This window comes from Panthera onca, chromosome B2 (assembly GCF_046562875.1).
Source record: "Panthera onca isolate mPanOnc1 chromosome B2, mPanOnc1 haplotype 2, whole genome shotgun sequence".
Lineage (NCBI taxonomy): Eukaryota > Metazoa > Chordata > Mammalia > Carnivora > Felidae > Panthera > Panthera onca.
In genome coordinates this window covers 131,591,323-131,606,138 of record NC_138343.1, presented here as the reverse complement: position 1 = coordinate 131,606,138, position 14,816 = coordinate 131,591,323, and the positions used below count along the sequence as shown (strand labels likewise).

General features: G+C 38.6%; 1 protein-coding gene across 6 annotated transcripts in view; it reads right to left on the bottom strand.

The window, feature by feature from the left end:
- The window catches only part of ADGB (androglobin), a 167,656-nt gene that overhangs the window by 66,596 nt on the left and 86,244 nt on the right, over nucleotides 1-14,816 (bottom strand). For all 6 annotated transcript variants that reach the window (XM_060616851.3, XM_060616854.3, XM_060616855.3 and 3 more), the window contains 6 exons: nucleotides 10,950-10,983; nucleotides 9,857-10,040; nucleotides 8,828-8,891; nucleotides 5,323-5,425; nucleotides 2,355-2,496; nucleotides 653-767 (listed from right to left, as the gene is read on the bottom strand). In XM_060616851.3, the coding sequence (XP_060472834.2) occupies nucleotides 653-767; nucleotides 2,355-2,496; nucleotides 5,323-5,425; nucleotides 8,828-8,891; nucleotides 9,857-10,040; nucleotides 10,950-10,983 (642 nt within the window). The remainder of the gene's footprint in view (nucleotides 1-652; nucleotides 768-2,354; nucleotides 2,497-5,322; nucleotides 5,426-8,827; nucleotides 8,892-9,856; nucleotides 10,041-10,949; nucleotides 10,984-14,816) is intronic.

Below are 14,816 nucleotides of genomic sequence, written 5' to 3'. Positions count from 1 at the left end.
GAATTATGCAGTGAGAATGCCCCATGCAAATTGGTCCCCCCAAAGCAGAGGCCCACATATCTAAATGGGATGCCTTTTAGAGGACATCTAAAACTGAGACAGAACCTCAGGGGAGTGGCCAGTTGCATTTACCTCGTTTCTTCTTTCAGACACCGTCAGAACAGCGGTGTAAGAGAAACTAAGAAGAGGCCAAGAAAAGAGGAGATGGACAAGAGTGACAGGACTCTCCGTGGATCCTCTTTCCCTGAATCCCAGAGACAAATGCTCCAAATCTCTTAGGCTGAGGAAGGGGTAAAAGGAGTCAATGATACCAGAATTTCAAGCTGTAATGGAAAGGACTGTAGTGATCCTCTATACATTCCAAAGGACCAGTATGCTATGGGATCTACCTGTGATGTTAATAGAGGTGAAAGGGGATTCCACAGAGCAGAAGTGAATGCAGTTGTCGGAGAAAAACTAAAATTATTTTGCATTCCTGCAGAGTGTAGGCTATTTATTGTACGTGTCATTTTGGAGAATTTCTTGCAGAATATACTTAACAGTTTTAAAAGGTAAAACATGGGTAAGTTGAATTACAAAAAATAGGCCTATGATTTAGTTCAAACTCTTTGAAAATAAGGCACCAAAAAAATCACAAGTGCTTAAAGTTTACCGGCTCAAAGTTGGGTAGCACGGCATCTTCGTCCCCAATGACAAAAGTCACCATGCTGCAGATGTGTATGGAATGCCCCACGGAAGAGTATGCGGTGAAGAGAAGCATATGTCTCCTAAAGAGAATAGACAATATATGATGACCCAGGGGTTCCCGTTGTAGTCCTTGACTCTGCTGGCTGTTTGATGACAGCTTGTGCTCAAATGAAGTCAGACATTACTGAGAGTAGAATTCTTTAACTCTGGTGGGATAAAGACTTTTGGATATTCACTCTGAAAGAATCATCAGAGATCATGGAATCTATGTTTCATTAGTCACATAAAACATAGTTACGCTAAATGAGGAACTTGGACATGCTGGAGGAAACTCCCATACGCTGCAGTCCCAGTGCAAAGGACTCCTGATTTTTCACTAACAAGAATAATTCACAGTGGTATAGGGCTTTGTAGATTTCATAGTCACTTTCCCACAGATGCATAATTTTATGTGTGTTGTTTGTGTCTTTCCTACCAGGGTTGCGGTGTCACCGAGAGCAGGGACACTCATTCCTCCCATTGTTGAGCACTTAGAGCGTGTTCAAAACATACATGTTGATAGTTTAGGCCCTGCAGGGAAACACCCAGATATATATAAGGAGGTTCTTTATTAATTTCCTGTTCTTGGTTGTCTTAATGGATTAGCACTCAGAGTAATGACTTCTGGGAGAACCTCTCTATGCCAGGGTTTTCAGGGTAGGATGTGAGAAATGTTGAAGTTTTAAAATTTATTATTTCCTGGGGCACCTGGGTGGCTCAGTCGGTTAAGCTGCCGACTTCGGCTCAGGTCATGACCTCGCGGTCCGTGAGTTCCAGCCCCGCGTCGGGCTCTGTGCTGACAGCTCAGAGCCTGGAGCCTGTTTCAGATTCTGTGTCTCCCTCTCTCTGACCCTCCCCCGTTCATGCTCTGTCTCTCTCTGTCTCAAAAATAAATAAACGTTAAAAAAATAAAATTAAATTAAAAAAAATTTATTATTTCCTGAGAAGATTGGATGCTTGCCATACATTATTTTAGCATTTGATTTTGCTGTTTAGGCTTTGCTTTTTTTCATAAGGGCCATCACTTTTCATTGATCACATAGAATTAACATGATTGATCTTAGGAAATACAGTACAAATATTCATTTCGTCTGAAATATGAGGTAATATTTTGAATTTTATTCATCAAAATCAAGAAAACTTTTCGATTATGCATATTTTATTTAAAATGGAAAATATAATCTGCCGAGCCAAGTTTATTTTAATTAAAAATAAAGCTATAGGTAATATTAAACACAAGGTAAAACTATAGACTGATAGGGAAAAAAGTCTGTTTTTAAATAAAATCATGGTTCTTGCCAAGGCATGTAAGATTCTGAAGAAAACAAAAAGGATTGTTTGATACATTGATTTTAAGAAATGCTGATTTAAACCCTATTCTTTACTAAAGAAATTGTTAATCTTTGACAATTATGGGTCTTCCAAATGGAGATTCGGTGAACAGCATTTCTTTAATATATTTGCTCGTGGAGTTATTTTTCGCAAGAATCATAATGATAGATCTGTTTCATACGAAATCACTTTCAGAAACCATATCCTATATCCCATATTGTTTAATTATCAGGTAGCCAGTAGCTTACAAGGCTTCAAAAAGTTCTTCATGTGGGAAAAATGAAGTTACTCCATACCCAACAGGCAGCCGGACCACCGCAGCCTTGGTGGCATACGTATGAATCGTCAAAACAAGATCTCGTGGCCTCAGAGATTTCCAGGAAAGGGATTCCGCTGTAAGCAGTCCAGGCCCTACGTGGGGGCTGTCTTTTGTTAAAGCTAAGGAAGGGAAAAATACGAAAATTTGACTGTGAGAGTATAGCTGGCCTTCACTTCACGACCCTAGTAATGACACTAACAATATCAGGAATTAGAGGTGTTCTGAAAATATTCATAAAACCCAGAGAAATTACTCTGGGGAGATAATTACTGGAAATAATATGAAGTGGGATTCAGGTTTTCCTCTCTGTCCCATTTTCCTCCTCAGAATCATCCCCATCACTTTGATTACCTTATGATCTGTGGCAGAAATCACAATATCCCTCTGGGTGCAATTTTAAAGGTGGAGGAAACATATCTGGGAAATTAAGAGGTTCTCCTAAGATAGGGGTCAAGCGAAGTCTAAATATCCTATTGCTTATGTTTTTACTTTGGATTCTTAGCTTTAATTGTGTGTAGAAATAGCAAATCAGTAACAAAAATTTAATTTTAGCATTTAGCGTTCCTCTGAAAATGAATAAAGAATATCAGGCATTCTTCATGGGTAGCTAAGGCCAAAACACTTCTTAAATTAAAAAATTTAATTTCATTTAATTTAATTAACTGAAACAAACTTGACACACAACATTGTATTAGTTTTAGATGTACAGCATAATGATTTGATACATGTATATATTGTGAAATGGTTATCATGAAAATTTAGTTAACATCCATTACCCCACACAATTACAGTTTTTTTTCTTGTAATGAGAACCTTTAAGATTCTCTCTTAGCAACTTTCAAATATATAATATAATATCATTAACTATAGTCACCCTACTGTATATTACATCTCCAGAACTTATATTACCCTATATTCTTACCCTATTTCCTGATAATACTCAAACTGAGGATATAAGAGAACAACATGACTTGAAACACCTCTACACACATAGAATTTCAATGTTTTAGGACATGGTATGGCTTAGGAGCTCTTACTTAATAGATATACTTAGCTTATACCAATGAAGTTTGGAAATATTCAACAAGTATTTATTGCCCACTGATACACACTAGACCCTGTTCTAACCGCTGGGTATACCTGGGTAGAAAATCATAGGCCTGCCATCAAAGTTGGCAGGACATTTAATATCCAGCATTCAGCAAATTTTTATTGAACCTCCATAGTGCCAGGTATTATAAATTTGAATTAGAGATGCTTTGGTTTTGCTGTTTAGGCTTTTATTTTTCTATAAAAGCCATAGCTTTTCATGGATTACATAGAATTAGTAGGATTGATCTTGGTAATCCAGTAAAAACATTTATTCATTTGAGATAGGAGGTAGTATTTTGAATTTTACTCATCAAAATCAGGAAAACTTTCAATTATGCATATTTTCCTTAAAATGGAAAGTGTGATCAGCTTAGCCAAATTTATCTTGAAAATAAAACTACAGGTATGATTAAAAACAAACCATAGTTGGGGCACCTGGGTGGCTCAGTTGGTTAAGCGTCCAACTCTTGATTTATGCTCAGGTCATGATCTCACAGTTCGTGAGATTGAACCCCATGTGGGGCCTGCTTGGGATTTTCTCCTCCCCCCTCTCTCTGCCCCTCCTCTCCTCTCTCTCTCTTTCTCTCAAAAGTAAATAAATAAATATTTTTAAAAACCTCATAGGTAATGAGATTGATGGGGGTGGGGGATGCTGTTTCTTAATCTGTTTTGAAATAAACAGATTTAACTTTAACAAACAGGACAAAGAATTGAAGAATGATGTTTTGTGCATATATGCACATGTGCAAAGAGCTGGCTTCAGACAGAAGCAAGAACAGTCCATCCATGAGCAGGAGGGAAGGTGACTAGAACTGGGGAGAACTCATTATGGGAAAGATGAAGTGGGTCATTCCTGATTTTTTCTCTCTCTCCAGTGAAAATAGCAGCAAGGTCATCAGCTGAAAATACACAAGGATGAGAGCAGCTGTTAGAAGATCTGAAGGTTTGAGACAGTCGTCCAGGAGGATGAGAGTGAGGAATGCATGAACCAGGGAAGCGTTGGCAGTGTTTAGGGGGCCATTTTGAAATTTGTGGCCCTCAGTTGAAAGTGGGGCTAGCTGATAGGGTTATTTTTTCTCCAGTCACATCCAATCGGTGCACATTCATCAGTGCTCTGATGCACCACATGTAAGATACAGAGCTCATTGGCTGAATTCAACCAGTATTGGGATTTTGCCAAGACAGTAAGCTGAGGGGGTAAAGATGAGCAATCACACTGAGGTTATGTCCAAGGCTACAATTACAACAACAGGCCATGGAAACTGGGGGATGAGAGAAATAAGGACACGAGGAGACAGATGAATAGGGAAAAGTGGGAGGGTCAACGGATGGCAGTCCCAGTGGAGTCAAAGGATTGTAGAAGCAAGGGTGCTAGAGAAAGTGGACTGGAGAGTCAGGGTGTGTAGTCAGAGCTTGAAATGGGGATGCTTGAGACGATATAGTTACTGGCAGGTAAGTTCTAAAGTGTAATCATGAAAACAAAGGCCAGGGTGGGACGGAGGAAAAGATCTTCAGAATTGTCAAATCAAAGGAAGAGTGCATGTTTTTCAACAGATCTTGAAAGACTCAAGAATGGTGACATGCAAAGGTGGAAAGAAAAACAGAGTGGCTAGTCATGCTGAAGAGGTGAACATGCGACCGCAACAAGGAGAGGAGCAGGTGGTAAGAGTGAGCATAACCCATGACGTCTGAGGAGGAAGACCATCCTAGGAGGCGGTGTGAGGGTGACTCTCTTACAGACTCCGGAGAGGAAATAGTTTCCTTCATCCAGAGCCCCAAAATCTTGTATTTCCCCTGGACTGAATGAAAGTGAGCTGGGATTTAAGACTATAATTTTCTCAAAGCCCTCTTACCTCCAGATTCTCCCCATCGTACCAGTGCAGAAAAGCAAACCAGCAGTTCAATGGGTTTCAGACTATCCACAAACAGATAGTAGGACACGCGTTCATCTGAGAACTGTGAGAAATCAGACAAATCATTGAATTTAATATTAGTCAACTAATGCCGTATTTCACACTTCTAATAATTCTACCTAACATTTATAGAGAACCTACTGTGCTCTAGACACCACAGTAAGTACTTTACAGCTTTAATGATAGGAAGAAAATCACACTGAGTAAATGCTGGCAATAGTCTATAGAAGCTGGGTCTACAGGACCTGTGTGAGTTTGGCTCCCTATCAGAGAGAGTCAAAGCTCTTCTCCACGAGTGAAGAAAAGGGATATGCTTGTTTCAGAAATAACAAATGGAGGAGACTGGGCTTGAGGCTGGGCAATACTCAGAAAATACAGATCTCTGATAAATAGACAGGACACAAAGTAACTGTGGCAAAGAATGGAAATGTCTAATGGGGATGTATCAAGGTATTTTATAGGATGGCATGTGATATAAACCCTTTCTTCCTTTTGTTTACAAGATCTCTAGAAATATAGCCAACGCACACTAATGAACCAGACTGGATTTTCGCTTTGACGATGCAAGAGAGTACTGAGTAAAACCAGAACTTCCCTTAAAGGACAGCCCCGGAAGGGTTACATGCACATGATCTCAAGCCATCCTATAGGGGCACTATTAATATCCATAATCATGGATGAAGAAACTGAAACACAAAGAGAGTAAGTAACTTTCCAAACATCACAGAGCTTGCAAGTTCAGAGCTGAAGTTCAAAAGTAGGTCTATCTATGTATCAACTCCAAGGTTGGTCTTTGAGACTGTAGCACTTCTGTTGCCTCTCAAATTCTTGGTGCTTCCACATAATTTTGATTGATGGCATATGGTAAGTGTGTTAAGTTAACTTAATGTTATTATACATTAAAAGCTTTCATAGTATTTTACAATATAAAAACAATTAAAATATGAAAGAAAAATCTCTAGTGATACTGTAAAAACTGCAGGCTTGTTACTCAATCGAATGACAAGCATTTCTGGAAACGCTTGATACAGTGTAACTAGGTTTTAAAAGATCGTTTCCCTCAGTATCTTTCAATAGTAAGCATTTGACATCTATTTTGTTTGTTTCCTTTTAGCTGCGACATGTTGGCGATAAAGACAGTTGTTTCAAATATTCACTATCCAAAATCATGAAAGAAGCTTGGATTTGCCAGCCCAGTGTGCGTGCCAGAGGAAGAGTTCCTGCAAAGAGCTCATTTGCTGTCATTTTTGAGGGCCTGCGAATTTGGGGACAGGATGGGCATGGAGGCCACCCAGAGGAACTCTGCACTGGTGTCAGCACCGGGCACCTTGGGAGCACCTATCCCACCTACACACTGAACACTGATGGGACATCCATGGAATGTGCTGGGAGAGGCCTCAGGCTCAGCCACTAAAATCACCTATGGCCACTAAAATCAGGAATGCCCGGCCTGAGCCCACAACCAATCCATCCTCCCATGCCATCCTAATGGCTGTTAAGTTTGAATTCCAATGCCCTCCAAGAAAAAGCTGTTGTTTTTTTCATATCATTGATGTAAAAAACAAATCGGGGGAATAAAGGGACTCGTCGGAACTGCTATCATCTTATTTTGCCCAGCTGGGACTTGGGAAGGGAGAAAAAAATCTATATTTACCACCAGTTTGTAAAATCAGTTGGCCATTTTACTGCACAGATACACATGTGTCCTAGGAGGGTGGTGTATAACAAAAACTCGTAACCAAAGTGCCTTTAGTGACAGGAGTGACAGCAACGTTGCTTATACTTGCCTTTAGTAGGCATTCTTCTAAGTGTTTTACATACATCCTCTCAATTATTTTCCCAATGCTAGGATAATGGGCTCTTACTGCAATCATTTTAGAGGAAAGAAAACTGAGGCAAAGTGGACTTAACTTAGTCAGGGTCCCACTCCAATGAAACCTGGATTCGAAGCCAGGCAGTCTGGCTCCAGGCTACCAACCCGGTGTACTTCGCGAGAGAGGCGTACTCGTGACAAAGTCCCAGGCTTCACATCAGGCAAACCTTATTCTCATGATGCTTGTGCCACTTACCAGTGTGGTGGTCTTGGGCAATTTACTCAGCCTTAACCTGCCTCAGTTTCCTTACCTGAAAAATGATGATAATAATAGTCCTTTCATAGGGTTTGCTATGGGGAGCTAATGCAATAAAAAACCTAGTTCAGGGCCGGCAACAGAGTAGGCACCTATCAATGACTTTCATTTTATTATTGCCAACAGTGAATGTGGAGATACAGCGAAGTGCCTGTAAACTGTATGTTATTCTCACATCTCTGGGGCCACTTATTCCCAATTAGCAGTTATGTTATTTTCATAAAGTCAAAGCATTCCTCTGGGTATTTTCATAGAAAAACTCCAGAGCTAGGTTGACCAGTTCTCCCACGACCTTCCCCCACAGGCACCACCACAGACTTGATTCTTGCTTTCAGAGCAGACAACCAGCTGCAAAGCACCTCCTGAAAAATGCTAAAAAAGGTTTTCTCTGCTGGAATTCTCATCTAGTACAAATGCAATGAGAAAAGCCATCTCCGAGACTTATTTCTTCCCCCAACTGTGTGTACCGCTCCTGGAGATGTGGCATTATTGCAGGGGGCTTGAACGGCCCCATACAAGCAACATAAGAGTTTCAGTTAAATTTAATTTCCCAGAATATGCTTCATAGTTTTCCCCAAAATTCCACTCCATGTGAGATTTGTTAATTAATTCATTCAATATTTTTTTTTTTGTTGAGTTCCTACCTCATGCTAGGACCAATATTATAATAGTAAACAAAAGGACAGAGTCTTTCTCCTTAAGATGTTGACATCAAATGGGTGGGTAGGTGGAGGGCCACAGAGAAAAACAATGAGGCAGTTGGGATGGAGAACGGTAAGCATAGGCTACACAGAGTGCATGCAGTCAGGGTACTTGACTTAGACTCTGTGGCCAGGGAAGGAGGTCTCACAGGGTCAAGGACATTCATGCTGTTCTGAAAGACTTCTAGCATTAGCCTGATGAAGGCAATAAAGATGGAGAATGAACTCCAGGTAGAGGGAAGAACATGGGCAAAAACAGCAGAAATGATAGTAAAAATGTGCTTTTGTTTTAGGAATAGTATGTATTTCAATAAACAATTTAAATCAAATATAGCTAATTTATTTGTGATTCATTTATTCACAAATCAAGCACTTTCAATGTGAATTCACATAATAACACAGCTCAGGACTGAACATAATCAGATGACTCATACTTGGATATATGAGCAGCAGAATTTTGCTTATTGTCTGCATAAGAGATTAGTAGAAGACTCTAAGAATTGATTTTGTTAATATAATTTTAGAAATGCTTGATAGATTTGAAGGTGTTTCTCACTAGCATGATTTAATCACAAACTTACATATGAGAAGGAAAGGAGATAATAATATATTTACCTTGAATTCTGTTTTTTGAAAGTTAAGGCAATATGAACTTGGTTTGTGAAAAATATATATATTCCTGGAAAACATTATTTATAACAGGTTACTGCCATCATATGCAACAGACTAGTCCAACACATTAGGATCGTAGGATCAAATAATTACAGGGGTGGGTGTAGAAAATAGAAAGAGGTTGGTAAATGGATACAAACATTCACTTATAAGATGAATAAGGTCCGAGGATCTAATGTATAACATGGTGACTAAACTTAAAAAAAAAAAAAAAAAAAAAAAGAACAAAAACCTTAAGCTTCTATTTCTTTATTTTGAGAAAGACAGAGACAGCGCAAGTGGGAAAGGGAAACAGAGAAGGGGAGAGAGGGAATCCCAAGCAGGCTCTATACTGCCTGCACAGAGCCCGATACTAGGCTCAATTTCACAAAACTGTGAGATCATGACCTGAGCCAAAACCAAGTCAGACGCTTAACCGACTGAGCCACGCAGGCATCCCATAGGGTGACTAAACTTGATAATACTGGATTGTGTTACTGAAATTTGCTAAGAGAGTAGAACTTCAATGTTCCCACCCTGTCCCCCCAAATTGGTAAATGTGTGAGGTGTTGGATGTGTTAACTCAATGGGAAGAGTCTTTCACAATGTGTATTTATATCAATTCATCACCATGTACATTTTAAATATCTTAAAATTTTATTTACCAATTATACGTCAATAAAGCTGGGAAAAAAATCATAACAACTGTATTGAATTAGTTGTCTTAAAGGGACACAAATGATCTCTCTTAGTGAATAAACAGTCTTCATCTTAATCAATAAGTAAGTCTCTGATGATGGCCTGAAACTGGCCTGAGTTTCGGCTATTGATGTTCTATGTGGATAGTCAACTCATCGATCTTTCTTTCTAACAGTTTCTCTTGCTATTATATCAATGCCAGAGTAATATTGGTTTAATCCCTTTAAATGATAGCTAAAAATTAATGGCTTATATATCCACCACATTTAATACACACAAAAAGTTCATACTTACTGAAAGCATACACAGAAGTCTTCAAAATCTAACCATATTTCTTTAGAAACGCTATTATTTATTGTTGGGAGGTCCTCCTGTGATTTTTCCTGTGTTGCTGTCATCTGGCTGACTAAATCTCTTTCCAAACTAAGTCCTTCACCTTGATGAGCTGTGTCATTTAATCCAAGTTCTGTTAGCTCTTCTGTGCATAGCAGAAGACAAACATGTCAATTGCACCTATGTTGTTAAATATTAAGTTATTGAGGTATGGAAAGTTATAGAGGGAGTTTCATATTGAAGCCTATTTTTGAAAGAAAAAAACCCATTTCCTGAGACAATCATTTACAGCAAGCCTCAGATTTGGGGATGTTCATGCAGAGACACATTTTCATACACTCGGGAGTCTAATCCTAACTCATACACATAGCAGAGTGTTAAGAACTTTTGAAATCACTTTCATAAAGTCGTATGCACATTTTTCACAGATTATAAAGTTACAACAGTTTCACAGATTATACAGTTATTAGCTAGTTTGTTTAAAATTAGCTAGTGTATTTAAAATCTACTATAGGCAGACATGTTCCTATAAGACTCACGCAACAGAAGAAAGGACAACCTGAGAAAGCCATTGCAATAAACGTGCTTCAGTGAGCCACTTAATGGCACCTCACAGTCTGTCATTTCTGTATCTTGTTTTATGTCTATCAAGTAATGTCACAAAGTTCTTATAGACTTCTTGACTCAAAATGTTACATATGCACATGCCACATAATGCTTTTTTGGATGTGAGGATTGGCCAAGTCTTCATTTAGGAACTGAGGAATTGGCAATGGTTTCAGCACTTTGATCATCACATGCCTGCATTAAAACACATGAACTGTACTTGTGGGCCCTTAATCAGATCATCTTTTATTTTGACTTCAAGTGTGAATTTAACCAGTGAGATTATCAGGGTTTTCTAGCCCAGAGTAGATTAAACTCAACACATCAGAGGAGACACTGGAGACAGGCTGATGAGAGCCAGGAAAAGGGGAAGTTAAGAGCTGTCAAGAAACAGAGATCCCTTTGTGCTTTGATATTTTTCAAAGTCATGAGAAGTTTATGAATTTACCTTTTCCAGGTATAACTTGCGAAGTAATGTTTCCCTGTGAATTGAAAGGAACACATTAAGAAACCATTTTTAAATTCAACAAAACATGTTAGTTATCTAAAGCACCAATGCTTTTAAAAGAGTTAATACTGTCTTTAAATATTAAAGAAACATATTTCTGCAATAGTTACTAAAACATGGCAAAGCAGAAACTTTGTTTTCAACCTTAGAATTCAAAGATGTGAATTTAATTAAATAATTGGCTGAGGGTTTAAGTTTGTGACATTAAAACAAAGAATATGTGAGTTTCTTAAATAATCGAACCTTATAATAAAAGTTAAATTAAAACAATAATATCTTTATCCTTATCCTTATCCTTATCCAAGAAGCAAGCCCATCCATGCCTTAGGGCCCCTGAAACAATTAGCAGGCATCTGAGACAGAGAGAATGAGATATGGGCTCATATCAAAACACAGGAAAGGGTTAAATGTCTATTTAAGGAACAGAACAAATCCCCACTTTGCCCTAAATCCTTTCAACGTTAGCATCTAGCTTTCTTCTGCCTCAACAGAACTCTGGAAATGGCTTCATGTGGAAAAATTAAATGAGAAATCTCCGAATCTGGGTTCACAGGTACCGTGGGAAACAGGAGAAGCTACTATACAAAGAGGAGAGGAATTAAGTGAAAGTCCACATGCTGAACTTTGAACTCTCAGCTCCTCTGTGCTGCTTGGTTCAATAACACTTATGGATCAGTGTATACCAACGCCTTTGACCCAGTCCACCCCAGGAGGGAGATTAGAGGACTCTAAACTGGAGAAACTGACCAGAGCCAGGGGAAAACCCCAAGATCTACATTTGGAGCTAATCCCAGTCCCAAATGAACCTCATTTACCCCCAATTATCCTAAATTAATTACCCTACCAGCTGACAAGCTCTAGCCATTCTGTAAAGCCACTTCCAATCAGCAGCTCTTTAATGTCATAAATTCTTTAGATACGTATATGCAGCAGAGTATCACCAGACAATTAAGGAAGGAGTCTTATATCAAAGAAAGAAACTAAAGGGTGTGGGTGGAAAGATTAAGAGAAAACAGAAACAACTATATAGGATATATTTTTGAAATTGGTAATATTAGACAGATAAGAGAATATCCATCTATCAAATAAGAAATGTCTCCAAAAATACAATCAAGAGGGGAGCCTGGGTGGCTCAGTTGGTTGAGCTTCCAACTTCAGCTCAGGTCATGATCTCACGGTTTGTGAGTTCAAGCCCCACGTCGGGCTCAGAGCCTGGAGCCTGCTTCGGATTCTGTCTCCTTCTTTCTCTCTGCCACTCCCCACTTGTGCTCTGTCTCTCAAAAATAAATAAATGTTTAAAAAATTAAAAAAAAAACACAATCAAGAATGAGAGCTCTTAGAAACTGAAAATAAGAAAGTAGAATAAATTCAACAGAAAGTTTGGATGACAAAGTCGACACAAAAGACAAAGAGATTAAAGCTATAAATCTTTTAGAAGAAGACCTAGGGGGAAAGCTTCATGACATTGGATTTTGCAGTGATTTCTTGGTTGTGATACTACACAATAATAACAAATGTAAAAATACATACATTAAAATAAAAAAATTCTATCCATCAAAGGACATAATCAATACAGTGCAACCTACAGAATGGGAGAAAAATTCTGCAAATGATGCATCCGAGAAAAGGGTAGCATCAAGAATATATAAAGAACTTATGTAAAGAACAACAGAAAACAAACGAATTAATTTAAAAATGGGCAACGGGGGGCGCCTGGGTGGCTCAGTCGGTTAAGCGTCCGACTTCAGCTCAGGTCACGATCTTGCGGTCCGCCAGTTCGAGCCCCGTGTTGGGCTCTGGGCTAATGGCTCAGAGCCTGGAGCTTGCTTCCAATTCTGTGTCTCCCTCTCTCTCTGCCCCTCCCCCATTCATGCTGTGTCTCTCTCTGTCTCAAAAATAAATAAACGTTAAAATAAATAAATAAATAAATAAATAAATAAAAATGGGCAAGGGACTTAAGTAGATATTTACCCAAATAAGATAAACAAATGACCAACAAGCACATGAAAAGATACTCAACATCACTAATCATTAGGGAAATGCAAATCAAAAGTATAATGAGATTCAACCTCATACCCATTATGATAGCTACTGTTATAAAAAATAAATAAATAAACAGGCATGGGTGTTGGTGAGGACGTGAGGAAACTGGAAGTCTTGTGCACTCCTAGTGAGAATATAAAATGAAAAACAGTATTGCAGGGGCGCCTGGGTGGCGCAGTCGGTTAAGCGTCCGACTTCAGCCAGGTCACGATCTCACGGTCCGTGAGTTCGAGCCCCGCGTCGGGCTCTGGGCTGATGGCTCGGAGCCTGGAGCCTGTTTCCGATTCTGTGTCTCCCTCTCTCTCTGCCCCTCCCCCATTCATGCTCTGTCTCTCTCTGTCCCAAAAATAAATAAAAAACGTTGAAAAAAAAAAATTTAAAAAAAAAAAAAAAAATGAAAAACAGTATTGCAGCTCCTGAAAAATAAAAGTTGATTTAATATGTGACTCAACAAGTCCTCGTTTGGATAAAAACCCAACAGAATTGAAAGCAGTGTCTCAAGGAGATATTTGTATACCTATGGTCATATCAGCATCATTCACCCAGTGTCCATTGTTGGCTTAATGAATAAACAATGCGATATACATATATATGTATATATACTATTCCATCATATTATATACTATCCCATATATATATATACACACACATATGAATGACACATGCTACAACATGGGAAGGACTGTGGGAACATTATACTAAATGACATAAGCCAGTCACAAGCATATAAATACTGTATGATCCCCCCTTATATAAGGCACCTAGAGTAGTCAAATTCATAGAGACAAAGTACGATGGTGGTTCTAAGGGACCAAGAGAAGGGGGAATGAGAAATTGTTTAATGGGTATAGAGTTTTAGTTTTGTAATATGAAGTAAGATCTGAAGATCGGTCGCGTAGCAATGTGAATGTACTTAACATTGTGTTGAGAAGAAGGAACTCTCCAAGAAACAGTATTAAGAAAAATCATCCAGACTGAATAAATCCTCCAGGAAACACTATTAGGAGAAATTATCCAGGTTGAATGGGTTCATGGAGTACCCAGCACAGTTCATGAAAAAGACTCATACCAAGGCCAATCACTGCAAAGTTTAATTATTCCAAGAATGAAAAGATGGTCTTTGAGATGGCAGAGTCACATACAAATGATCAAGAATCCCAGTGTCATGTGTATTCTTAAGGACAATGCTTATATTTCTGTAAATACATTTTAGAATGCTACTAAGATCAACATAATTTACAAATTCATCCCCTCACACAGTTAACATAGTTAACTATTCTTCTTTGCGTGTGTGGGCGGGGGGAGGGGACATTCGGTTAAGTTAAAAAGAAAAAGAAAAAGAAAACCAATGCTTAAAGTTAGAATACAAGGGATTAAGGAAAGGGATTAAGGAAGAACTTCAAAATTCTAAAGGAATGATTTCTAAACTAAAATCTATATCCCACCAAAATATAAATCAGGTGGGGGGTGGATTATAGATAACTGCAAGCATATCAATTCTCATAATTTCCAATTCTCATAAATCTTTTCCCAGAAGTTTTGGAAAATGCAATTCACCAAAATCAGGTTTTAACCTAGAAACATAGTTTCCAGAAAACAAGAAATCCATCACAGAGAGACAAAAGGAAGTCTCAAGATGACGGGTGTAAGGTTCCATTCATTTGAACTGTAGGAAGAAAGCAAAGGATTCTGGGGTGGGGAGGTGTCTCCAGGAACATAACTGGCACTTAAAGAAAACCTAATGTGTTTGTGTGCCAAATAGTC